We start from the raw sequence: 24984 nt of genomic DNA on the forward strand, positions 1-24984 counted from the left end.
AAAATCATTCGCATTAATCCAAACGTACGGTCTTAAACACAAATGTGACAATGAGGGATTCTATAGAGGGGGATATCATCATTTTAATTTTAATACCATCAGTAACGCGTACTTTTGGAAATTTCATATGGTGCCATTATGTGAGGAAATTAAAATACTGCGAGGGAATACTAGTAAGGGAATTAAAATACATCAAAATAATAACATCAATAACAACAATAATAATCAAAAGTTTAAGTGTGGGACCTGTACGTTATTGTCGAGACCTATTTATATACACGTGTATGACTGTAGTTATAGTCAAAACTTTCGAATTAGTGGATTTCTTGCCCTTTATACTTTCTGATTCTACATATCGTAAACTACAAGATTGTAAAAAAGTTAACAATTTTTGGTTCTTTAAAATAACATTAATTGATATTTGTGTAGTAAATATTCTTTATTATCGTGAAAATATAACCTAACTAAAATTAAAATTAATATACTCATATCATATTAAGGTTAACCACGAGATAAGAATATTCCCCTACAAAGTATATATTGTTCATTTAATATTTCTAAATATATTTTTACGTAAATACTTGAATTTTCATCTGTAATAAGATGAAAAAGGGACTTAAAGAAGTGAACACGAAGAGTGCTAAGTGGTATGAAGAATATCCTAAAGAAGAGGAACCATGTAAACATTCAAAATCTGAAATAGAAATTTCGAATTTAAAAAATGAAGCAAAAAGATATTTAGATGCAGAAACTTCTGTTTACCAATTAAAAGAATCAAAATGTACTGATTCAGAAACAGCATGGTTAAGAACAGCATTAACACAGGGTACAACCTCAGATAAAGTAGCAGCTGCTATTGTATTAGTGCAAGACAATCCAAAATACAATTTAACTCGACTTACAAAGCTTATAAATCAAGTACGAGTTGCAAAACATAATCAATGCAATATGGTGATAAAATCTTTAAAAGATCTGTTTTTATCAGATTTACTTCATCCTAAATTTAAATTACTGAAATTCGAGGAACAAAATTTAGATGAACTTGACAAATTTAGTTCTGGAGATGCACTTATTAAATTAGGTTTATCAAGAAAAAAACTAATGGCTCATTGGTATTTTGAAGATCAATTACATGAACAGTATGAACATTTTATAATGTCTTTAGCTACTATTGCATCTGATACCGTGGATGCAAATCGTGAAATAGCAATATCAACAATGAAAGATTTATTAATAGGAAATGTTGAACAAGAACATAAGTTATTGGAATTGATTGTTAACAAAATAGGAGATCCAAGTGGTAAAATAGGATCTAAAGTTATATTTTGTCTAAATAAGTTATTATATGAACATCCCAACATGAAACTTGTTGTGTTACGAGAAGTCCAAAAATTATTATTTAGAAAAAATGTAGCACAACGTGCTCAATACTATGCAATATGCTTATTGACGCAATTTCTTCTAACTAAGAAGGATGAAAAGCTTGCTTCTACACTCATTGAAGTTTATTTTGCCTTTTTTAAAGCTTGTTTAAAAAAGGGAGAGCCAGATTCTAGAATGATGGGAGCAATTTTAGCTGGTGTAAATAGAGCATATCCATTTGCAAACATGGATTCAGATATATTGAATGATTATATAGACTCTGTATACAAAGTTGTACATATTGGGTCTTTTAATGTTTCTTTAAATGCACTTAACTTATTATATCAGGTAAGTATGTAAATTATAATATATTAATTATAAGAGGTCCAACGTTTTTATTTTTTTTTTTTCTTTGTTTCTGTAGATTACAGGTAAAGATGAAGCCCAATCAAACAGATTTTATTCAACCTTTTATCGGAAATTATTAGATCCACAAATTGGGGTGGCAAACAAACGTGCACTGTTTCTTAATCTATTATTCAGAGTTCTCAAAAATGATCGTAACAAACAACGTTCATATGCCTTTGTCAAAAGAACTTTACAAATCATATTATATTTTCCTGCAAATATGGCATGTGCTACTTTATATGTGATATCCCAAGTTTTACAGACAAATAAGGAATTAAAAACTTTATTATTAAAACCTCGAGATTTTATCAAAATTGAAAATGAAGATCTGGAATCTAAAGATAGTTCATTAAGTCCAGAAAATAAAAATATCTCTTATCCTTCTGATGATAGATCCAAATTAGAAGACTCCATTTTATTAACGAATGTTATATCTGAACACAATATTGATAAGGAAATTAATTCTGAAAATAAGACAGGAAATAACATAAAAATTGATTTCAATTCACATAAGGAATATGACCCCTTTTGTCGCAATCCCCTTTATGCTGGAATAACTAGAGGTTTAAATACAGAGTTCATAACATTATCTAAGCATTATCATCCAAGTGTTGCATTATTTGCAAATACTATTCTTGAAGGTACTTCACAGTAAAATTATTTTCACATGTATTACTTGCATATAAAATCAATTTAACATATTAATATTGTAACATATAATTTTTATAATTATAGGGAAACCAATCGATTACACAGGAGACCCGTTAGAAGATTTATCCTTAATGCGTTTTCTAGATCGTTATGTTTTTAAAAATCCAAAAAAGTTAGAAGATAAAAAAGTGCAGAGAAAGAATGACCCTTTAGCACAACGTGCAGGGTATAGACCTAAAGGTATTAGATGTGTTCCAATTGATAGTATGTCATATCTCAATGAAAGAGAAGAACGCATTCCAGTTGATGAATTATATTTATACCGATATTTAAAAAAGAAAAGAGAATTTAAACACGTACTTAAAGTTGAAGATGATGATATAGAGAGTGTTAATAGCGAAGAATTTGACAACATGTTAGATAGATTAACAGATAATAAAGACTTTGGAGATTTAGATATTGCAGCTGATATTCAAACTGGAAGAAAGAAGAAAGGTATGAATTTATTTTTTGTAATTTACTTTTAATCTAGAAATTATTTTTAAGATATTTCATATTATATAAAAACTAAAAATAAACATTTATTATATTTGTAGATATTGAGGAAGAAGATGAATATTTTGATGATAATAAAAGTGAAGATAGTAATAATTCTCATGATATACATGAGTTAGAAGAAGATATAGATAATGATAATACTGATGATGAATTACAGAATTTAAGTGATATTGATCTAGATGACGATGATGCTAGTGATTTAGAGTTTGACGAAGATATTGATGAAGCTTTGGATGATAATATTCAATCAAATATAAAGAAGCAAAATAAAAATTCAAAAGGAATTGATAGCAACATATTTGTATCAGCGGAAAAATTTGCAGAAATGTTAGAAGAACATAGTAAACAAAAAGGTAAAACTGGTGGCACAAATGCATTTAATACTTTGGATGGTGCAAGTTCGAAACAAATAGACTGGGAGATTAAACGACATCAGAAACTCAGAAATTCTTTAAATAGAAATAAACGGAAAGGTTCCAAAATTTTTAAAAGAAATGTAAAAAGGGTTAAACATTAATTATAAAATAAATATATTTTAAAAGCCTTTATATAGCATGCATTTCTTGCCGTGTTCGCTGTCACCAGAAAAATTGTGTATATTATACGTTAACAATCTTTCAGTAGTAACAAACGTATTAAAGATTTAAAGCATTTATAAATTACAAAAAATGGATGCTTTAATTGATACGTTATACAAATTAAGGAACTACACATATACCTATATACTAAAACATTTTTTTACTTTACTTTCATAATTACTAGACACAAAAACATTAATCTACATTACATTGTTGATACTGAATGTTGTAAAAAAGATAATTTAAATCGTTAATAGACAGTTAACATATTTTCAATTTGATGCATTATGTAAAAGATTAATTTACAAAAACAGTAAAAAGATTTATTTTTTTTTTTGACAGAAATATTCGATACTTCCACTATAATAACACTATTATCTTATGTAAAAGTATTTTTATCATCAAAAAGGTTTTTACAAATTAAAAGATTATTTTCATTCATATTTCTGTACTTACTGTACACTGTCACGTTGTATTTGAATAAAAATAATCAAGCTTTCAACTTCTTTAGCAACAACCGCAACTATCGTATAATCACGTTTATCTACTTAAAAGTTAATTGCAAATTAAGCAATCAGAGGAAAAATTACATAAAAAAACACGTTACATTCGAAATACATACTGTTCTAATTTACACTGGACATACTAAACTTTACATTTAAATTAACAATGAAAAATAAACTTTTTATTGATCCTTATACAAAAATGTAACAGTTGCAAAAGAAGTTGCGAGTATAGACTTTATGGAAGTATATTTCCTGTTTTTAAGTTTAAGAGTAATTATATTTTGACTAACAATAACATAATAAGGATGGCCTATCTCTTAATTTTTAAGTTATCAATAATCGTAAAAAAAACATTAAAATTTATAGTATGACTGTGCAATGATCAATAAATCTTCATATTTTTCATTTTGTACACGCTATTTTTTATATACGACATATTCTAAAGCGTGCTGTATATGTATATCGGAAGGCTGAACGCTACTCTGCATCAGCTTTTACTGAACTTTCTTCGTCATGAGCAGGGCTATGCCATGTCAATCGTTCTTCATAAAACTTTATCACAATTTGCGGACATTTCTCATTGGCAATTCGAGCAGGAACTAAATCTGCATCATCTGTTCCTTTCCATTTCATTAAAAACATCAATTCTCCACTTGAATCTGTTGCACCAATAATTCGTTCAGGTTCCAAATTTCTGTCAAAACCTATGTGCAATTAAAGTGGAGTAATTAAAAACATGTTATATGTATATTATTTAAATATATTGTTTAAAGAGCTAAAAATAAATTTTACCTTCAGGTTTCTTATCTTCAGTCATTTTTTTCTTAGTATGAGTAAGTACAGGGCCACCTGATGAACTTTTTCGTTTCTTTTGTTCTTTATCTTCATGCCGTTTACCAGTGGCAGCTGCTTCTTTCTTTTTGCGTTGTTCTTCAAATTGTGCAATTAGATCTGGACAATCAAGATTTTCTTCTGGTTCCCATGTATTTTCTTCATTGGAATATCCTTTCCATTTTAGAAAATATTCAACCTAACAATATGTAGTTAACAAACAGTAATCTTAACGAATATACAAGAAATATATATGTATAATATATATTCAAAATCACATACTTTTCCTTTAACCACTCTCCTATCTAAAACTTTTTCAACGCTGAATTCCTCTCCTCCTGCACTTTCTCCAGGGGATGATTCCTTCCCTTTGCTCATTCTGTTTTAATACTGCAAATATATTTTATATATAACAAAGGATATTAAAATAAAAATTATACACTAAATAATTAAAAAATAGTATTGACATTGAATATACAGTCATAGTCAAAATAATTTGTTGTATATAAATAATAAATTCATACAAAAAATAACTTTGGAAAAATTATTTCAGTATAAAATAACAATACATTCAACAATTTTGTAAGAAAAAGGTTCAAAGATGCTAAGAGAAACGACCATGATGCAAAATGGCGGTACGACAGCCGGGAAGCAATCAAAGATTTTTCTTGTGAACTTACGGTAAAAGCTAATCGCTAATGAATAATATAGACTAATATTAATATTAATTATGATTACATCTGTAACTATCTGGTCACTATTTTTAATTATGATACTTACTTAGAGAATAGATACAAATTGAGCAAAGACGCAACTACGAATGATGCGGCGGGCTTTCTGGCGCTTTAGCGTCTTATTACCGCGTTGGCGCGAAAAATGACAGTGTGACCAACGTATCATTCGCAAATGATTTTACAAATTTATTGTTCATTGAAGTAAAAAAATATTTTATGTCATTGACATTTCTTTATAAATATCTATTAATTTAAAACACAAAACATCATAATTATTACAAAAATGGCATTAAAATATAATACATTTTTACTATAAATAATGGTTTTTGTTGGAGTGTTAAACATTAAACTCATTATACATTAAACTTTTCTTAAAGAATATCATTTGTTTGGTAATTTTTATATAAAAGTTGTTAGTAAAACAAAATATGAAAGTTTTTGATTTGCAATACAATAAATATTTTGTTTAATATTGAAAATATTGAAGTTTGCTGATGTACTGCAATCATTTCTAAAATTAATTTTTCTAACAAATAATTTAGCCAAATAATTAATATTTTAAATCTTTTATAAAAATTATAATATATAGTATTATAATAAGACGCATTATATACAGAATAGTATTAAAAAATATTTAACGTTATATAAAGTTTGTACTGTGCATGGTATTAAAGATTATTTTTGTAGATGGCACTATTATTTAAAATTTTAATATTGATCTTCCACTCTTTATAAAAGTTATGGATTAAACGGCGTTGGAAGTTTGGAGTTTGGAGTTGGCATTGTTGACATTGTTGGCATTGTTGGCAAGGACTTTCAAGGTATTGTTAAAATAGAATTTGTAAAGTAATAGTATGTGATCAAACCATGTAGTTTATTGATATTAAATAATTAATATTAAAATTTAATTATATTTTATAATTAATTCGCAGAATAATACTCAAAATGGCTGCCCGATCAGTTATTAAGTATTTACGTCCAAAAACTGTTGTATCTCAAATTCATAGATGTGCTTCACTCTCTGCATTTGAAATACAACATAAAACTCCATCTATTAAAAAGGTAATGCCCATACCAAAAGCTCACTATGGAGGACGACACACAGTTACTGTTTTGCCTGGTGCTGGAATTGGTCCAGAGTTGATGACCTATGTAAAAGAGGTACGACAAAATTTTTATATACTTTTAGTAAGAAATGATCTTTTAGGTATATGTCATTACTTCTATACTCTTTAAATTATTACATTAAATGTCCTGTTAAATTTTTAAACAATATGTTAAAGCAGAAAGTCTTATATAATCTTTTTATATATTTTTTATAGGTTTTCAGTTATGCAGGTGTACCAGTAGATTTTGAAGATGTAGATATTGATCCAAATGCAGATGACAATGTTGATTTACATTATGCTATTACATCAATTCGTAGAAATGGTGTAGCACTAAAAGGGAACATTGAAACTCGTAGTACAGAAGCTGGTGTACTTTCCCGAAATGTTGCTCTTCGAAATGAGTTAGATCTTTATGTGAATGTCTTACATTGTGTATCATATCCTGGGGTAAATTCACGGCATAAAAATATTGATATTGTTATTGTGAGACAAAATACAGAGGGGGAATATGCTATGTTAGAGCATGAAAGTGTACAGGGTGTTGTGGAAAGTATGAAGGTTATTACAACTACTAATTCTGAACGTGTTGCAAGATATGCATTTGAATACGCTAAGCGAAATGGAAGAAAAAAAGTTACCACAGTTCATAAGGCAAATATAATGAAGCTTTCTGATGGGTTGTTTTTAGAAACATCAAAAAGAGTTGCAAAAGATTATCCAGATATTATTCATAATGATATGATTATTGATAATACTTGTATGCAATTGGTCTCCAATCCACATCAGTTTGATATAGTGTTAACAACCAATTTATATGGGGCAATTGTATCAAATGTAGTATGTGGTTTATTAGGTGGTGCTGGATTATTATCAGGTAAAAATTATGGTGACCATTATACAGTGTTTGAACCAGGTACTCGTAATACTGGTACAGGCATTGCTGGGAAAAATATTGCTAATCCTATTGCAATGTTAAATGCTGCTGTTGATATGTTACGTCATCTTGGACATAAGCATCATGCTACGTTAATTCAAAATGCTATCAATAGAACTATTAACCAAGGTATACATACTCGTGATCTTGGTGGACAAGCTACCAGTAGAGAAGTTGTTGATGCTATAATGAAATATATTAAAACAGCATCTGATTAAGACTGATACAGTGTATCTTGCTAAACCTAATATGAGAGGGAGAGTTAAAAAGTAAGTAGTATTTGTATTAAAAAGTGAAGTATTCAGTATTTGAAGTTAGTTTTTATTTGATTAGTATTTATTTGAAAATAGAATCTAAGTACTACTTTTTTACATAATCCCAATGTTTATTGAGACACTTATCATATCACGATACCAGTTCTTCTATTGCATCGTTGAAGAATTGTCTTTCAACTTGCGATAACCATTTTCACGTCGCACTTCGACCTTTTTCATCAGAGCCGTATCACTTTGGAACGTCTTTTTTTATTGGCCTGAAAACATCGAAGTCATAAGGGGAAAGGTCTGGGTCTGGACTGTACGGAAGTTGCTATACGTTTCACTTGAATTTTTCTAGTATATCTTCGTGGATCGTGCCGAGTGTGAATGTCCGATCCGACGAAAGCGATATGTTTCACGATTGATAACAAATGAAAGGCAATCGTTATGTCGAAAATATCAATATAACCTTAGAACACAAGTATTGAGAAATGTTGTCACTTTGCTGCCAAGTTTCCTCAAGATATTTTTAATACACAAAAAGTTATAGACGAACGCAACTTACTTTTTGACTCACCCTCGTAATAATGTAGAACCATATATATTTAATTTTGCTTTTTAGAAAGAATATTCATTGTGTTTGGTATAATGTTAAAATATCATTGCAGTTGACAGCAGTAAATGTATTCTCTACTTAAAAGGAATTCTATACAATTGTGTAAATCGCACAAAATTATAACAATTTTTAAGTAAAATGACAAATTTGATACCTGTATTATAGTGATATTTCATGTAATATAAAGACATTGTAATATACTGAATTATTAATATTCAAAATTTGTAAAATAAATATTGTAATTATTCTTATAAGACGTGTTTGATATGTAAATTTTTTTTATTTACATCTGAAAATATTTCAGATATAAATAAAAATATTTTCTTGTAATTATGTGATAATTACACATGTCTTTAATAATTTTATGCTAATGATAATTCACTGAACAAATGATTTAGAGTACAATATATCCGAGGACTTAATTTAGTTTATTTCATTTACAAAATGTTTAGATAGTGAAAAATATTTAGTATTAACAATATTGTATTATAGAATATATAAAAATTATTAAAATCTTGATTAATGAAAATCCTGATATAATAATTCAATTTTGTAAAAGTTGTAATGCTAATTCCTCATCTACTTTTAAATCTGTATTATCTATTTCATGATATGTTCTTTGTTTCTTATTTTTCTTTTTATATTCATCTTGTGTTATGAGTTTTCTTTTAGATGATCTGTAAATGATAAAAAAATATGTGTACCAAATATAAAATTAATATTAGAAATAAAGCAAATATATTTTTGTAGACATAATGAATTTAATACAAGTTGTTAAAATGCGAACCTATGTATGCTGCTTTCTTCTTCACTTTCCTGTGTTTCTGGAACATTCATAATTTCTTCATAATTTTCTTGCTGCTTGCCATAAATTTTATCTGGATCTGGTAACCAGGATAAATCTAAATCACTGTCTGCTCCCTCACTAGCATAGTCGTTTATAGTATTCTCAGTTTCATCTCGATCATCTTCATCATTTTTATCATTTATTTTCTTCTTGCTAGCTTTTAGTTTCCTTTTTTCTTCTCTATGTTTTTCTTTTATTTTTTCCCTAAAGCGTTGCTTATCAAATTTATCTTCTTCGTGTAATATCCGTTTAGCTATTTCTATGTTAATTCCAGAACCTTCTTCATTTTCATATTGTCTAGCTAATTCGGAAACTTTATCTTTAGAGGGATTTAGTAATTCCTGTAAAGTGAAATATGTTATGATTGCACATTTGAGAGATTTATATTTATAATTAATGGAAAAAGCAAGAAAAAATGAATCAAACCTCTCCCCTATCATCAAAAGTAATTTTTTTATTTGGTACTATTTTTTTTCGAAGAATTTTTTTAGCTATTGCGGCTTTTGTAACGGCTTTCTTTTTGTTTACATTTTCGTCCTGTTTATCATTGATTTCAATTGGTATATCATCAAGGTTTATATTTTTTCGTTTCACAGTTAATATATCATCATCATCGCTATCATCTGCATAAGAAAATAAATATATTCATATAAAAAAAAAATACATAATTTGATAAATTTTAACATTTGTTTTTATACCAAGTGCAAAGTTATTTGGACTCATTGTCTGAGATCTAATTTCTTCTTCTTCTTTATTTTCTTTATAGTCACTTATTTGCTCATCTACATTGCAGTTTAATTTATCATTAGCGGTAAATTGTTTCATTTCTTCACTATTTTTATCAGATGGTTGTTGTTTTTGTTCCATTCTTTGAAGGAATCGAATTCTTGGAGGTATGGCTAAACCTAAAGATCTAAAATAAAAAAATTAATTGCAAAACAATAAATCAAAAGTTGCTTATGTCATTAAAATTATTATTACGTGTATTTATATATATACTATACCTTGCAAATAAATCGGTATTTAATGCACGAACATTAAAAACTTCTTTATCTTTCATTAAGAAGACTGATTTTATATATGATACAAATCCTCTTTGAGCACTTTCTTTTAACAAAACATCTCTTGCTAATAGTGCTTCTATTTTACGTTGTGGAGATTGCAATTTATTTGGGTTAATTCTATATATATATATATTATTTAAATATATAAACATTATAAGTTGTTTAATTATTTATTTAAGAAAAACTTTTAACTCACTGTATCATGGATATTGGAATTTTGCGTTCTTTAAGTTTTTCAATCATTTTTTCTTCAGATGGTAATAAAACCAACAAGCATTCACCATTTCGTTGAAATCTAGCTGTTCTACCAGCACGATGTATATAAGCATTTACATCTTCAGGACAGTCCATTTGTACAACCCAATCCACAGCAGGGAAATCTAAAATTTATCTAGATTATGAATAGCGATATTCAGGCTAATTTAGAACCACGTGAAGAATCATTCTTTTTCCTTACCTAACCCACGAGCAGCAATATCAGTTGCAAACAAAACTGCAGATTGTTTTTTACAAAAAGTTTCGTAAATTTCCATTCTTCTAAGTTGATGTAAGGTACCATAAAGTGCTAACAAACTTATACCAGGTCTTAATCGACAAAGTACTTCAAATATATATTTTACCTTAAAGATAATAGATACCATAACATTATTCTTCATATTTAGTTGAAATAAATTATAACAAATATTGCTATACCTGTTTACAACTGGAGAAAAAAACAATAATTTTTTGTTTTACATGATTTCGTATGAATGACCATAACATTGAAACTTTGTCTTCTAAAGCGCAAACAACATAACTTTGTTCAAGTGCTTCAGGTGTGGTATGTGTAGCATGTTCATGAACAGACACATACATAGGATCTTTCAAACTCAATCTGGCCAAGTCTCTTACGGACCTGTTAAAGAATTAAATAAACAATCTAATAAGTATAAAGAATGATTATATTTTACTTCTTTTTTAATATGCATACTTTGTTTGTGTTGCAGAAAATAAAAGAGTTTGCCGTTTTGGAGGTAGATTCTCAATAATAGAATTCATGGTTTGCTCAAAACCCATATCTAAACATCTATCAGCTTCATCTAATACCAATACCTACAATTGTGATAGATAAAAGATATAGATAAATAAAAATACATTGTTATTATTTAATTATTATTTATCTGTTTAATGATGATTAAGCTAATTAACATTTTCATATCAAATGATCCACTTATATTCCTGTATCTATTTACCTGCATATTTATACAATCAAATAGTGGATTTTCATCCATATGTTGTAACAAACGACCAGGAGTACATATAACAATATTGCATTGATCCATACGTCTTTTTTCAAATTTTAGATCTTTTCCACCAATGATAAGACCAGCAGAAATATCATGATGTCGACCAACTTTTCTTAGTGTTTCATATATTTGATAAGCAAGTTCTCTGGTTGGTGTAATAACAAGTGCACCAAGTCCATCTAATCTTGTCCATTGTTTGCAATATAATATCTCTAAGACCTTGAACAATTTAAGACCTTTATTATAAATTTTTGTTACAAATTTCTTTATTAAAGTACTACATAAATTTAATAAATTCTCTTACTGGAATAAGAAACGCCAAAGTTTTCCCACTGCCAGTTTTTGCTGCTCCTAATATATCATTTCCACGCAATGCTAATCCAATACTTTGTCTTTGAATATCTGTCATTTCAATATAATTATTTTCTGTCAGACCCTTTAAAGTTTTCGGCGAGAGTGGAAGATCTGTAAATTTTGTTATTTTCGTTTCATCGATCTGTAAACATATAAATCTTATAAAATCTTATAAATTTTACAGACTTGAAAAAAGAAATTAGAACTTACAGTATCATATTTAGATTGTAGATTAGTAATTATTTTTGTTTCAGGAAATGGTTTTTTCTTCGTATTGTAAATTTTCACTTTCTGTTTCTTTGGCATTGTATATTAGATTTATCTGAGGAACGTTGTATATAACCTATTTATGAGGTTATGTGAACAACTGATGCATATAATTACAACGCCACTGTACAACCAGGCGCTAACTGCAACAGTATTGCTTGACTTACTATAGATATGTGCATATCAAAAATACATATTTGAATATTTAAATAGAACAGCGAAGTACATTAATATTCATATTTAAACTATATGCAACGAATACATTATATGTATTTATAATTTTCTTTAAAAGCGAAGAAATATACGAAATATAAAATAAATAAAAATAATTATTTGAATTATTAATTTTCTTAGTAAAGTATATGTATGTATATATATCTGCTTTCAAGTTTTTAACAGATAGTACATATCATCGGTAATTTATCGATAGAATTAATTAAATGTTTAAGATAGTAATTGGCCTTATATTATAATATAAAAGTTGTAGTATCCTATAAGTACATATATGGTATTAATTGCTGCACAAATAATTTGAACGACTTTATTTATAGATTAATTAATTTTTAGCAGTGTGATAAACTGACAGAAATATCATAATTTAAAATAATTATTTCCCAAAATATTCTTAGCTTATATTATTGATTAATACATTATATTAATTAGCACATTAGATTCGATCAGTGACTAATACGATTATTTTTGAAAGATTAAAAATAGATGAATTAATTTATCAATGAACAAATATACTTGTACATCACGTAAAAAAAATTACCTTTTACTCGTTCAAATGCGTTGCGATTAATACTCTTTAACGTGATAAATATTGATTTCCATTCGGACCGAATAGAGAACTCTTATAAAGTAACTTAAGTCGGGAAGTAGTTAATCAAAAGTATCAAGGAAGTAATTAATTGAAAGTTTCATAGTTAAATGATGACCACATTCGTTGGCGGAACAATTTCTTTTTTTTTTCTCGAACGAACTTTTGTAAGTATATATAATTTAACAGTACGACATTCAAGATAGAATTTCGCTTGTATTCTCATAAGAAAAATTTCGATGATGAAAAGATTCCTACCCTGGGTAGATCATAATGCACCACATTTTCGATGTGCCACGTGTTATCTGAATCAGTGTCAATAGAAGAAACGCGGGATTGTAATTAAAATACACATGTGTGGAATGCATGTGGATCGTTGCATCGGCGTTTACGTGAAAGAGAAGCGGGGAGATAGAATATTAGAAAGGAGGGATCGAAGTAGAAGAAGAGGAAACGCGTGGGGAAGGGCGACTGCATTGTGACAACGATTACATTCAGATAAATTTCTAGGGCTTTCTCGACTTCACATCCGATCGGTTCGTTAGTGACTTTACCGATAGTGCGCGTTCTTTTTACGGTGATTAGTATCAGAAAAAGTTCCCTGTGAAAAACATGATTTGACGAAGAAAGGGTAGCATGCGGCGGGACCACGTGAAGCAGCAATGGAGAACACTGCGACTGCCTCGCAATATCCACTCCGTTTCTTGGACATTTTGTCTTCTCGTAGCATTAGGACTGTATCCGGTGCTAGCCGATATTATCTTGCAAGATATGGGTAAATGTGCAACAATTCCTTTTAAGTCACAATTTGACTAACTTAACAATCAGTTTGACTTTGTGTCCTGACGAATAAGTATACGATTTAGAACAGTAAAACGACAGGCCAAAATGAATACGCTATTTCAAAGCAGATTTTATGATCATATGTCTGCATTTCGTAATTTGTAATAATATCTATATCGAACAAACCTGAATGAGCATGTATATCTAAAAAGAAATAATTCTTTAAAATATAAGATTCCAGTTATATAGGTTAAATGATCACCGTGTGATATGTACAAGTACACGAGTTGAAATAATCATTCTGTGAACTATGTAATAGCAAGTCCATTTGCTAGTGAATGTCTTTTTAAGTGATCTCTATTGCATTAATTGAGCCACTGTTCGTAGCATGCAAAACTGTGTGTTCCACTCAAGAAAAGAGGACTTGTTAATGAAACTGTTTTAAACGCGATGAATTACGTCTTTCGAGATCAGGGGTTATTGGGTTTCTAGGGGTTATTGGGTTGTTCATCGTGCCGTCATCGTACGATTATGCTTATTTAATCGCATCTTTCCCTTTCCTTGTAAAATCATAACTTTCGGCTAAAACAGGTTCATTGCTAGTTAAGAAATTACATATGCTACATATATGCTATCGCTATATCTATCTATGAAATGTATCTACGTGAAATTTTATTGCGATGCAAGTATGTTTTCGACGATATTCTGATCGTTGCAAACTTTAACATTGAAGAAAGTATACGTAAATTTTATTTATAGAAACATTTTCAAAATATCTTTTTTATGAAAATATGTCTAGAATTGTGTATGCAAGAACTTTGTTAAATAAGAAATTCTAGAAAAATCATACTTTTGATGTTATTTAGGCGTATGTTAGTAATCATTTAAAGTGAACGCGAATCACGGTATTTCACAATTTCAGAAAAGAATATCGTAGACCTGATGGATGGTACGGGAATACACCAAGAGCCCGTTGGAGTGATCGTAACCGAAAATCGTTGCCACAGAAATGATACAATAGCATATGACATTACGGAAAGCGCGCTACTGACGATCAATACGAACACTTTGTTTCCGACTGGTATACCGCGTGATTTTTCTATTTTAGTCGTCGCGAAGCCAAAAATCGGTTAGTACTCTCTTTAATTGATTTACATTTATCCTGATCGTACTTTTACGGCTCATAGATTATAATCACATAGATAAGATAATAACCGATACAATTTAACGATCACAAAATTAGGATCCTCGGCTGCCACGTTGTTTGCGATCTACAGCGACAGTGGTGAGGAACAGTTGGTGCTATCATTGGGCAATGATGTCACTCTTTACTACAGTACAACTCCAGATGATGAGGATAAACCAATTTCGTTTGGTATTGATATATCCGATGGAAAATGGCACCGTCTAGGAATCAGCATCAAAGGCGATACTGTCACGCTAATTCTCGATTGTACTCAACAAATTTCCAAAGAATTAAGTAGAAATCTTGACGAAACGATTAGCGTCAGCGGCATCATAATTATCGGCCAACAGATCGTCGATGGTAACATGTATATGGTCAGTGGAGAATATTCAAATTAATTGTGCTTGATTACAACATACGAGTTTAATTCTACACGAAATCTAAGACGGAATTCAATTTAACGGTTTGTTCGTTTATTTCGAATTATTCATAGGGTGGTCTGGAAATGTTGAAGATTGCACCGATACCAGACGCAGCTTACGAAATTTGCACGATTTTCGCGCCAAATTGTAGGAGTCAATCGAGACAAAGTGGTCGTTCGAATATGCGGAATTATGAATCCGTCGTGCGTACAACCTCGTCTACTTATTACGAGGGTACAAATATTGGCGACAGTCAGACAGACCTAAGTTCTAGTTCTCCGGTTAAACCCTTCTCAACCGCTGGATCGCATTATGAAACGAATTACGACAATCTGCACCCGCCTCGAAGTTATGGCAGAACATCTGAGAGATCTGGACCAAATGTTTCGTATAATGAGCAGGATGAAAATCTTGTAAAAGGAACGGAGGATGATTATGAGAACGGGAGTGAAGAAGGGAACGAGAATACCGAAGACAGCGACAACTACAAGTTAGCTTATAGGCCAGTGAATGTAACATATGCAACGAGACCAACTGTGGAGACGTTCCTTCACAATCAAAGTGCCGTGAGTTAATCGTTATAATAATAGACAATAAAATGTGTTTTTCATTTGCTTAAAAACATAACATATTGAACTTGAGAAAAATATTGATTAAAGGAATATAAATAATGTTTTTCCATTTATTAAATAAATGTTTATGTAGGTTTTCAACAATATCGATTCAGTCGAAGTAGATCGCTATCAAACGACAACGCCAGAAATTTCTAAAACTTCCGACAATTTATCTAGAGAAGTTCAAGGAGGTTTGAAATATTCGGAATCGTTGGAAGGATCGTATTACAATCCAGCTTATTATAGTAGTAGGGGTTCGCCTGGGCCACGGGGATTTCCGGGGCCACCAGGGGTGCCCGGGCCACCTGGTAAAAAAGGAGAACCAGGAAGAGATGGGTTAGCAGGTTTGCAAGGCACGGCTGGCCCACCGGGAAACGTGTTCATAATTCCAGCACTTAACCAGCAAGGAAACGAGAAAGGACCGGATACTCAAGCGGAAGCTCTGAGACAAATGCTTTCACAGCATATGTTGAGTATGAGAGGTGCCGAAGGTCCCATGGGTCTTACAGGTATTGCTGGGCCCGAAGGACCACCTGGACCTCAAGGTCAGAAGGGAGAACCTGGAGAAGTTGGCGAACCTGGACTTCGTGGCGAAAGAGGTCAGTTTTATAAATTCTTTTCTGTACACAGTCCTGAAGTTCCATTAATTTGTTAAGTTGGATATTTAAATGTTATAACAGGATAATTTGGATAAAACAAACATTGGAACATTTAATAAATTCATACAGGTATTCCTGGAAATACTGGCAGGGAGGGTAGACGAGGTCGACCTGGGAGAGACGGAGAAAGAGGTTTAAGTGGACCACCAGGAATGAAAGGAGAACAGGGTGTGCCTGGACTGCCTGGATTACCAGGAGATAAAGGCGAACGAGGATTTGTAGGGGCCACCGGTGAACAAGGTTTACCAGGTCACGAAGGAATGCAGGGTGATGATGGTCCTCCAGGTTTACCAGGCTTACCGGGTGAAATGGTGAATAACGAAAATATTATACAACAATATACTTGTATTCATATAAAAACGGAAGATCGTACTTTTGAAATCACTTTAGGGACCTAGAGGATTCATAGGCCCACGAGGTTTTCCTGGATTACCAGGGAATCCAGGTATTCCTGGAAGCGAAGGTCCACCAGGAGCAAAAGGCAATACTGGTCCACCGGGCCCTCCAGGTGTGCCAGGTTCTCCGGGTCCAATTGGACCTGTAGGACCACCCGGACCTCAAGGTCTTTTGGGTCCAACTGGTCTAGTGGTAAATTACTTAGATACAATTTTTTAAAAAGTATTTGCTTTTTATTAAATCTTCTACGAAGTTATTTAACAATTTTATCAGGGTCCACAAGGGAAGCCTGGAATTCCTGGTCTGTCGGGAGCAGATGGATCTCCTGGTCATCCGGGAAATCCAGGCGTTCCTGGAATAAAAGGTGAACAAGGGCCTCAAGGACCGCAAGGTCCAATAGGCTTCCCGGGAGTCCGTGGCATGAAAGGCGACGAAGGCAAACGTGGATCGCCTGGTGAACGGGGAGAAAAGGGAGAGAGAGGTCCAGAAGGAGAGAAAGGTGACATTGGCGCGAAGGGAGAACCTGGATTATCAGGTCCACAAGGAATTCCTGGATTGGAAGGTTTAGAAGGACCAAAAGGTTTCGAAGGGCCACGTGGTGAAACCGGTTTAGTTGGACTACCTGGTGAAAAAGGTAAAACTGGTCCTCCAGGTTTTGTTGGATATCCTGGAAATGTTGGCGAAAAAGGTGATAAAGGTCAGCCAGGAAGAGAAGGCCCTAGCGGAGATAAAGGAGAAAGGGTAAAAAGAGCCTATCAAGTAAAATTTAATACGATGAGATTTATCATTTCGTTATTTTAGGGTAACAATGGCGCGTCAGGAGAACGTGGTGAACCAGGACCTAGGGTACGTAAGGAAATACATAATAATATTAGCGATGATATTGTCACATAAAAGAATTAATAGAATATCTTTTACAAAGGGTTTTAGAGGTGCTCGTGGAAGAAGAGGTGCCGAAGGATTGCCAGGACCGAAAGGTGATACTGGACAGCCAGGCCCTCCGGGATTACAAGGAGAATCTGGTACGCCAGGAGTCGAGGGACCTCGTGGATTTGTGGGATCTCCTGGGCAAGCTGGTCTTAATGGCAAAGATGGAATCCCTGGACCTTCTGGAGAACGTGGACCAGTGGGTGATTCTGGGCCGCCAGGTCCACCAGGTGCGCCTGGTGTTATCGGACCGCAAGGTCCAGCTGGTGAACCTGGACAACCAGGAGAACCTGGAAGTCCAGGAAATCCAGGAGCTCCCGGAGAATCAGGTTCTCCAGGAGAGCAAGGCAAAGAAGGACCACAAGGGCCACCTGGTTTACAAGGAAAAGAAGGTTCACCAGGTCCTGGTGGTCTACCAGGATTTCCTGGTGAACGGGGTGCAAATGGTTTACCGGTTTGTATTTGTCTGTCTTTCTAATAATATAATAACTAAAGTTTCCAGGATAACGTGTTTTCATTAATTAAATCCTTCTCTATAAAACAGGGAATGCCAGGTGCAAAAGGAGAGATAGGACCACCTGGGCTTCAAGGTCCATCAGGCGATAAAGGTGCTCAAGGAGAATCTGGGAAAGATGGCGAATCTGGCCCTCAAGGAAAGCAAGGACCTAAAGGACCACCTGGTCCAGTCGGATTGAAAGGCGATAGGGTAATAATAACATACAAGTATAAAAATAAATGATAATAAAGCTGAAATGATACTAAAGCGATACCGAAATTATGAATCATATTAAATAATACATATTCTTATCAGGGTGAGCCTGGACCAGTCGGTCCTACCGGGCGAGATGGTTTACCAGGGCAACGTGGTTTACCAGGAGCTCCTGGTCCTGTTGGAGTGCCAGGAGAAGATGGAGACAAAGGAGATATTGGACCACCTGGTGAAAAAGGATTTAAAGGATCTCAAGCGGAAACAGTAAGCGTAATGTAATTGTAATCATACGACAGCATAATAGTAAAATGTAAATTATGATTTACTTTTCACAGGGACCTCCAGGAGCACCTGGCGCACAAGGACTTCGAGGTGAACCTGGTGCTATCGGCTTACCAGGAGAAAAGGGACCACCTGGAGAAATTGGGAGGCGAGGACCAAAAGGCGAAGATGGTCCCGTTGGTGCATCAGGTCCTCCTGGTCCCGTAGGACCACAAGGATTGCCTGGCCCATCAGGATTAAAAGGAGAAGTGGGGGATACTGGCATAGTTGGTCCTGTAGGACCGGCAGGAAATCCAGGTGAACAAGGTCCAAGGGGCCCTAAAGGATCTGAAGGTTTACAAGGTCCTCCGGGAGTAGAAGGTCGTCAAGGAGCAAAAGGAGAATCTGGAGCGGTAGGACTTCCAGGTTTAATAGGTCCGGAAGGAAAACAAGTAAGGAATGATACTATAATTATTTCAATAAAAGATTTATGGAAACAAATTTTACGTTATTATAATTTAACGAAACGTGTATCGTAGGGCGAAAGAGGCCCTCCAGGACCAAAGGGAGAAGAAGGTAAGAGTGGACCTCCAGGACCGCCTGGAAGTCGTGGTATAAATGGTTTGGAAGGACCAAAAGGTAATGCAGGACCACCTGGCTTTCCTGGACCTCCAGGAGAACCAGGTTTAGTCGGCCCAAAAGGGGAAGCTGGTAAGAATGGTGAAGATGGAAAACCAGGAGATCCTGGCGCACCAGGAGAGATTGGTCCCCCGGGAAAGGAAGGATTACCTGGCCTTGCTGGAAAACAAGTATACATTATTATAGTCTTGACAATGATAAATCTTAAAGATTTGTTTTAAACAAATAACAGTATTGAATTAGTAATGAAAATTAATTTATTATTTAGGGATCCGAAGGTCCAGCGGGAGTGCAAGGTAGTCCAGGTTTACCTGGTGAAAAAGGAGACATGGGGCCGCCTGGGGCGCAGGGACCTCCAGGTTCCATAGGATCTCAGGGTCTTCCAGGACCATCAGGTTTGCCAGGTGTAAGAGGATTGCCAGGACTTGCTGGAGAAAATGGTCCACCAGGGATGTCAGGAGCTGTTGGTGCTCCAGGAAAAGTTGGACCGGTTGGACCAAAAGGTCCAAAGGGTGACAGGGGTAAACGAGGAATCAAAGGGCATCGAGGTGAATTGGGACACGTTGGAGTCAAAGGAGAACAGGGTGAGAAGGGAGAACAAGGACCACGAGGTGCTCTAGGGCTCGAAGGACCCAAGGGTAACCAAGGGCCACCAGGTTTATTGGGTTTCAAAGGAAACGATGGACCTCCAGGACTTCCAGGAATAGAAGGAGCAATAGGACCCAAAGGTAATGCTGGAAACGATGGACCAAAAGGCGAACTCGGCCCTCCGGGACCTCCAGGTCCTCCTGGACCACCTGCAGAACAACCTATGATTCCTCCGGAGTTGTTATTCACGAGAGAACAAATTCTTCGAAGGAAACGCGATATTTCGACAAATACGTAAGACCTTTTAGGCCTTGTATGTTTGATTTTCATATCTGTAAATGTACTACTTTGATGATGATACTATTATTCGCAGCGCGGAAGACGAGAAAGAGAAAGATTCAGAAACGTTGGACAAGGATGATCAAATCGAAGAGGAATTTGGCCCAAAATTCTTGGACATGTACAGTTCTATATACGCCATGAGACAAGAATTGGATCGAATACGCAAGCCGATTGGAAGCAGAGAAAATCCTGTAAGGACTTGCAAGGATTTATTTTACGGCCATCCTCATTTTCACGATGGTCAGTAATTCTATTTGCTTCGTTCGGAGGTTACTGATTTTGTCAGTTATTTGAAAACTTACGAAATAACGGTTACCAAAACAGGTTGGTACTGGATCGATCCAAATTTAGGAATGGCTGACGACTCTGTATATGTTTATTGCAATATGACGAATATGGGCGAAACTTGCGTATACCCTGATATTCACACGAGTCAAATGCCCAATATACCATGGAGGAAAGAAAATAATAAAACGGATTGGTACTCGAATTTGCGCGGAGGATTTAAAGTGAGTTTACATTCATCTAACGAAATACATGTCTATAAGAAACAAGAAGTCCTGTATGACATATTGAAATATAAAATATAAAAATCTCTTATCCATCGTATGTTATGTTATAGATTACATACGAAGCTATTGGGGTAGTGCAATTAAATTTTCTGCGTTTATTGAGTCAAGAAGCTTATCAAAATTTCACTTATACCTGCATTAATAGCGTTGCTTGGTACAATGTTTTGAATTTTAATTATAATTCATCTTTACGACTGCTTGGTGCTAACGAGGATGAATTTTCATATACCGGTATCAAGCCACAGATCGTTACGGACAATTGTAAAATGCGTAAAAGCAAAGGAGATACAGTGTTCTTGGTTTACAGTAAAAAGCTTCAACAGTTACCATTGGTGGACTTTTACCCAGTCGATTATGGATTGCCGCATCAAGCGTTCGGTTTTACAGTTGGACCCATTTGTTTCAAGTAAATCAAATTATCAAATCTCTATTGGCAAGACTGAAGTATAATTGTAAATTATTCGATAATTATTTTCTATCATTTTTTCCTTGACACTGTAATATCAATCAGCAGATAATAATTTATTAATCATCTAAATTTCTCTTACTAAGACGTACAATAGTGAGGACTATTATATTTTTCCATGTACTTATATCAATTATTATTATCTTTTCGGATATAAACGTTCGAAAGAATAAAAAAGTGCCATTCAGAACTTAAGTAGAATGTAAAAGGTGCAATACAATTAACACTGTTATTTATATATATGTATATTATTAATATTGTAACCACTGCCATAAGTATGTGATCTACATTAATTCTGTGCGATGTACGCCGAATTTTCACATGTTTATAAATAAAATGCAATAATACATAAAATTGCTTTCACTTTATAACGTTATTCCCGCCTTGAAATATAATTTTAATTGATTCTAAATACGTACAAATCTCAGTTGAATTCAATCCTTCATACTTATATACAATTTTTACCAGTTTTTATCTTAAACCCTGGTCTTGTTATTATCTAAATTGAGTGTTTTTTTGTATTGTGCAATTAAATGTATTATTAGATATAATTAGTAAAATAATTTTTATGAATATAAATAGAAATAAAAATTGTATATTATGAACAGTATGAATAATATGAAAAAAGCTACAGACATATCGGTTCCGTGGTGTAGCGGTTATCACGTCTGCTTTACACGCAGAAGGTCGCCGGTTCGATCCCGGTCGGAACCATTTATTTTTACTATTTTTTTATGCCAATTTCCATTTGCTTTTTAATCGCTTCTCTAATAGTTTGATAAACGACCACAATCGATCATAAAACAAGTATCTATCTATCTATCTTTTTTATACATATTTTCTTCTAAACCAGTACGAAATAATAATATCGGAATGCGACTCTATCACTGACTACGAGGATGACATATAAAATTGTCAACAATACGGAGATATAGACATCAAGAAAGACAGATTGATTGATAAGATTTATAGCTGCTCGACAACGGATAGAACGTGGTTAAAAATGACGTCCTTAAGTCACACGGTGTTTCCATTGAGTCCCCATGCATCATTTGCTCGGAACGAGTAGAGAGTGAATTAACTTGTCAGTCGAGGCTTACCACGAACAGAACTCCGTAGGAGTTGGCTGGATAGTTACGCGAACCATATCGATTCGCATCTGGGAAGGGCTGAAGAAAGTGAGAAGTGATTCAGGCCAGAAGGGATCGAAGGAATTCGCGAGAATGGCGCTATATGCGTGGGCGAACCGTGAGAAAGAGCAGGTGGTATCTTGTCGTGGTGGTCGGCGGTTCACACTTCCAGCTCGTTCTCTTCTCGCGACAAGAAAACCAAAGTGACGGTGCAGGGCCGCTTTTATCGCGACCTTCTTCGCGTCGTATCGGATTCAACTTCGAAGGATTCAGCTCGATACGCGTCGCAAATCAGTGATGGCACTTCTTCAAATACGTTCGTACTTACTTCTACTATTGAATATTTCGAACATCTATGAAATATTTTAACGTATCTTGGCAGAGAGTGTATTCCCGATCGAGTAAGGCGAACAGAGAAGCAGTTGCATAATTAATCGATCCATTAGAGGGAAAGATTCTGAAATATTTGTATTTTAGTTCAACGAGTAAAAATGTCTGTTCATTCAAAACATAAATAAGGTCGTCAATTGGTAATCGATGTTTAGAGAAAAAATAAAGTACGTAAATACGTTTAATGAAACTCGTGGCGTGCAGAGGGTAACTACTACGAGGGTGGATGGAAGCCGAGTTCTTTTGAAACGTAGCCGTCCCTGTTCTCGAGCGCTCGTCCAAGAAATGGTATGAGGGATAAAAGGTTTCCTTGTTTAACAAAATATCGTCTCCGAACCATTAGCCCGACCGTTACCACTTCAACGCGATTTTCTGCTCCTGCCACGTCGAGGAGGTGCTTCAGAATCCTACGGATCCTTCGACCTATCAAGTGCAGACCGCTTACTTTGCCCCGACAGAATCGCATCGACGCGCGACGCGTTGAAAATTAAGTTCCTTTTTTCTTTCTTTTTTTTCTTCTATGATTCCTCTGTTATCGCGATTATTCAATTTCATTGTATCTCACTCGGTAAAAATATTCGTTTAAGCAAAAAAATAATTCTTCTCTTTGAGATTATCAAGTTCAAACCAATGCTCTAAAAATAATCTTTTTCAGCTATTTATCAAATGGACTATCAAGCACGAAAGATAATGTAATCTGTTAGAAGGTCGAAAAATGTGTTCACAGACTTGGAATAGATCGTGAAACTACGATATTTTAGCAATGAAATGCTCCACGAAGAATCAAAGACTTTTGACACTCGTAGCGAAACTTTATCTCCACTTGCTTTAATTTACAGTACAAATCGTTTCCAATTCTGTTCTCGATAATTCGGATGTTAATTTTTCTTGTTATTCGCGTGTACTGTTACTATCTTCGATATTTTAGAAATGTTCAGAGACATAAAGTAACCCAATTATGCAAATTAACGATCAGTAGATATAGCTATATAATACATGCAGGAGAAATGACGATCATTGATTTTCAAGCAATAATAAATAAAATATTCAACGATGGCGATGGTTATTACGACCATCTCTCGTAACGTTGCCCGTACCGTGCGAAGCATACAGGTGTCTTTCACTAACGTTTCACCGCTGTCACTTTCCTGAAAACTGTATGAACCGGAGCTCTAGCTCGATGGAAATTTATTCACAGCTCATTGTTAGAATCATTTGCTAGAGTGTCCGCTCAAGCTAACTTAACGCGATTTTGAATTTCCATTCGTAGATAACGAGTATGAACCATTTGAATCTCAAATGGTACAATTGGCAGCATCGTTAAAAATCAATAATGCGACCAAGAGAAAAAAATCTTCGTAAATTTCGACGTCACCTTTGAACATTTCATTAATAAAAAATAGAGGCCAGACATCGTAACCGTTATAAAGCAGATTTTACAAGTTGCGGTATGAGAGTTAATGTAAAAAAAAATAAAGATCCTGGTTAAAGATGTAAATGACTTGTAGAGGATTGTAATATAGAATAACGAGAACTTGCTGTTGCAACCCGTCAAATATATTTAAATTAAATAAATTAATAAATATAAATAATGTCGAGACAAACAAACATATGAACGAACAAACATATTCGCTAAGACAGTGTATAATTGCTCGCTGATAACTCGTAGATATTGATCGATAACTCGTAGATACTCGGTGTATACTGATTCGCTCGCG

General features: G+C 33.7%; 5 protein-coding genes and 1 non-coding gene across 9 annotated transcripts; 4 read left to right on the forward strand and 2 right to left on the reverse strand.

Annotated features, from left to right (window-relative positions):
* The first annotated feature begins 64 nt into the window (after window positions 1–64).
* On the forward strand, window positions 65–4869 carry Noc1 (Nucleolar complex protein 1). The gene is made up of 4 exons (XM_069124007.1): window positions 65–1710; window positions 1787–2411; window positions 2506–2916; window positions 3018–4869. Exons 1-4 carry the CDS (start codon window positions 604–606, stop codon window positions 3494–3496), a joined length of 2622 nt encoding a protein of 873 aa, XP_068980108.1. The 5' UTR covers window positions 65–603; the 3' UTR covers window positions 3497–4869.
* Window positions 3493–5772, reverse strand: LOC138185222 (chromobox protein homolog 1). Its single transcript, XM_069124016.1, has 4 exons — window positions 5675–5772; window positions 5177–5284; window positions 4856–5093; window positions 3493–4767 (listed from the first exon to the last, which is right to left on the reverse strand). The coding sequence occupies exons 2-4, from the start codon at window positions 5270–5272 to the stop codon at window positions 4541–4543; spliced, it is 561 nt and encodes a 186-aa protein (XP_068980117.1). The 5' UTR covers window positions 5273–5284; window positions 5675–5772; the 3' UTR covers window positions 3493–4540.
* Window positions 5773–6360: 588 nt separating this feature from the next.
* Idh3g (Isocitrate dehydrogenase (NAD(+)) 3 non-catalytic subunit gamma) lies at window positions 6361–9283 on the forward strand. Of its 4 annotated transcripts, none has more exons than XR_011174551.1 (4): window positions 6361–6449; window positions 6561–6789; window positions 6951–7940; window positions 8022–9283. XR_011174551.1 is itself a non-coding variant. In XM_069124010.1 (3 exons), exons 2-3 carry the CDS (start codon window positions 6574–6576, stop codon window positions 7887–7889), a joined length of 1155 nt encoding a protein of 384 aa, XP_068980111.1. In that variant the 5' UTR covers window positions 6361–6449; window positions 6561–6573; the 3' UTR covers window positions 7890–9283. The 4 variants fall into 4 exon arrangements, 2 of the variants coding, with proteins under 2 accessions (XP_068980111.1, XP_068980112.1); XR_011174552.1 differs by having other exon boundaries at window positions 8089–9283; XM_069124010.1 differs by having other exon boundaries at window positions 6951–9283.
* Window positions 8862–15130, reverse strand: LOC138185219 (probable ATP-dependent RNA helicase DDX10). Its single transcript, XM_069124009.1, has 14 exons — window positions 15031–15130; window positions 13135–13487; window positions 12306–12505; window positions 12046–12237; window positions 11688–11960; window positions 11426–11547; window positions 11149–11350; window positions 10913–11075; window positions 10652–10835; window positions 10396–10572; window positions 10090–10304; window positions 9818–10014; window positions 9332–9732; window positions 8862–9221 (listed from the first exon to the last, which is right to left on the reverse strand). Exons 3-14 carry the CDS (start codon window positions 12399–12401, stop codon window positions 9089–9091), a joined length of 2355 nt encoding a protein of 784 aa, XP_068980110.1. The 5' UTR covers window positions 12402–12505; window positions 13135–13487; window positions 15031–15130; the 3' UTR covers window positions 8862–9088.
* LOC138185216 (collagen alpha-1(XI) chain) lies at window positions 13536–22084 on the forward strand. The gene is made up of 18 exons (XM_069124005.1): window positions 13536–13957; window positions 14888–15094; window positions 15209–15525; window positions 15645–16139; window positions 16279–16786; window positions 16916–17157; window positions 17237–17434; window positions 17516–17983; window positions 18044–18088; window positions 18165–18623; window positions 18714–18875; window positions 18981–19142; window positions 19214–19591; window positions 19679–19948; window positions 20047–20660; window positions 20740–20948; window positions 21033–21217; window positions 21331–22084. The coding sequence occupies exons 1-18, from the start codon at window positions 13819–13821 to the stop codon at window positions 21688–21690; spliced, it is 5418 nt and encodes a 1805-aa protein (XP_068980106.1). The 5' UTR covers window positions 13536–13818; the 3' UTR covers window positions 21691–22084.
* A 303-nt stretch (window positions 22085–22387) lies between these two features.
* TRNAV-UAC (transfer RNA valine (anticodon UAC)) lies at window positions 22388–22460 on the forward strand. Its single transcript has one exon. It is a non-coding gene; the product is annotated as a tRNA-Val (tRNA).
* Window positions 22461–24984: the final 2524 nt, after the last annotated feature.

Source organism: Bombus flavifrons, chromosome 11 (genome assembly GCF_040668555.2).
Source record: "Bombus flavifrons isolate JBK064 chromosome 11, iyBomFlav1_principal, whole genome shotgun sequence".
Taxonomy (NCBI): domain Eukaryota; kingdom Metazoa; phylum Arthropoda; class Insecta; order Hymenoptera; family Apidae; genus Bombus; species Bombus flavifrons.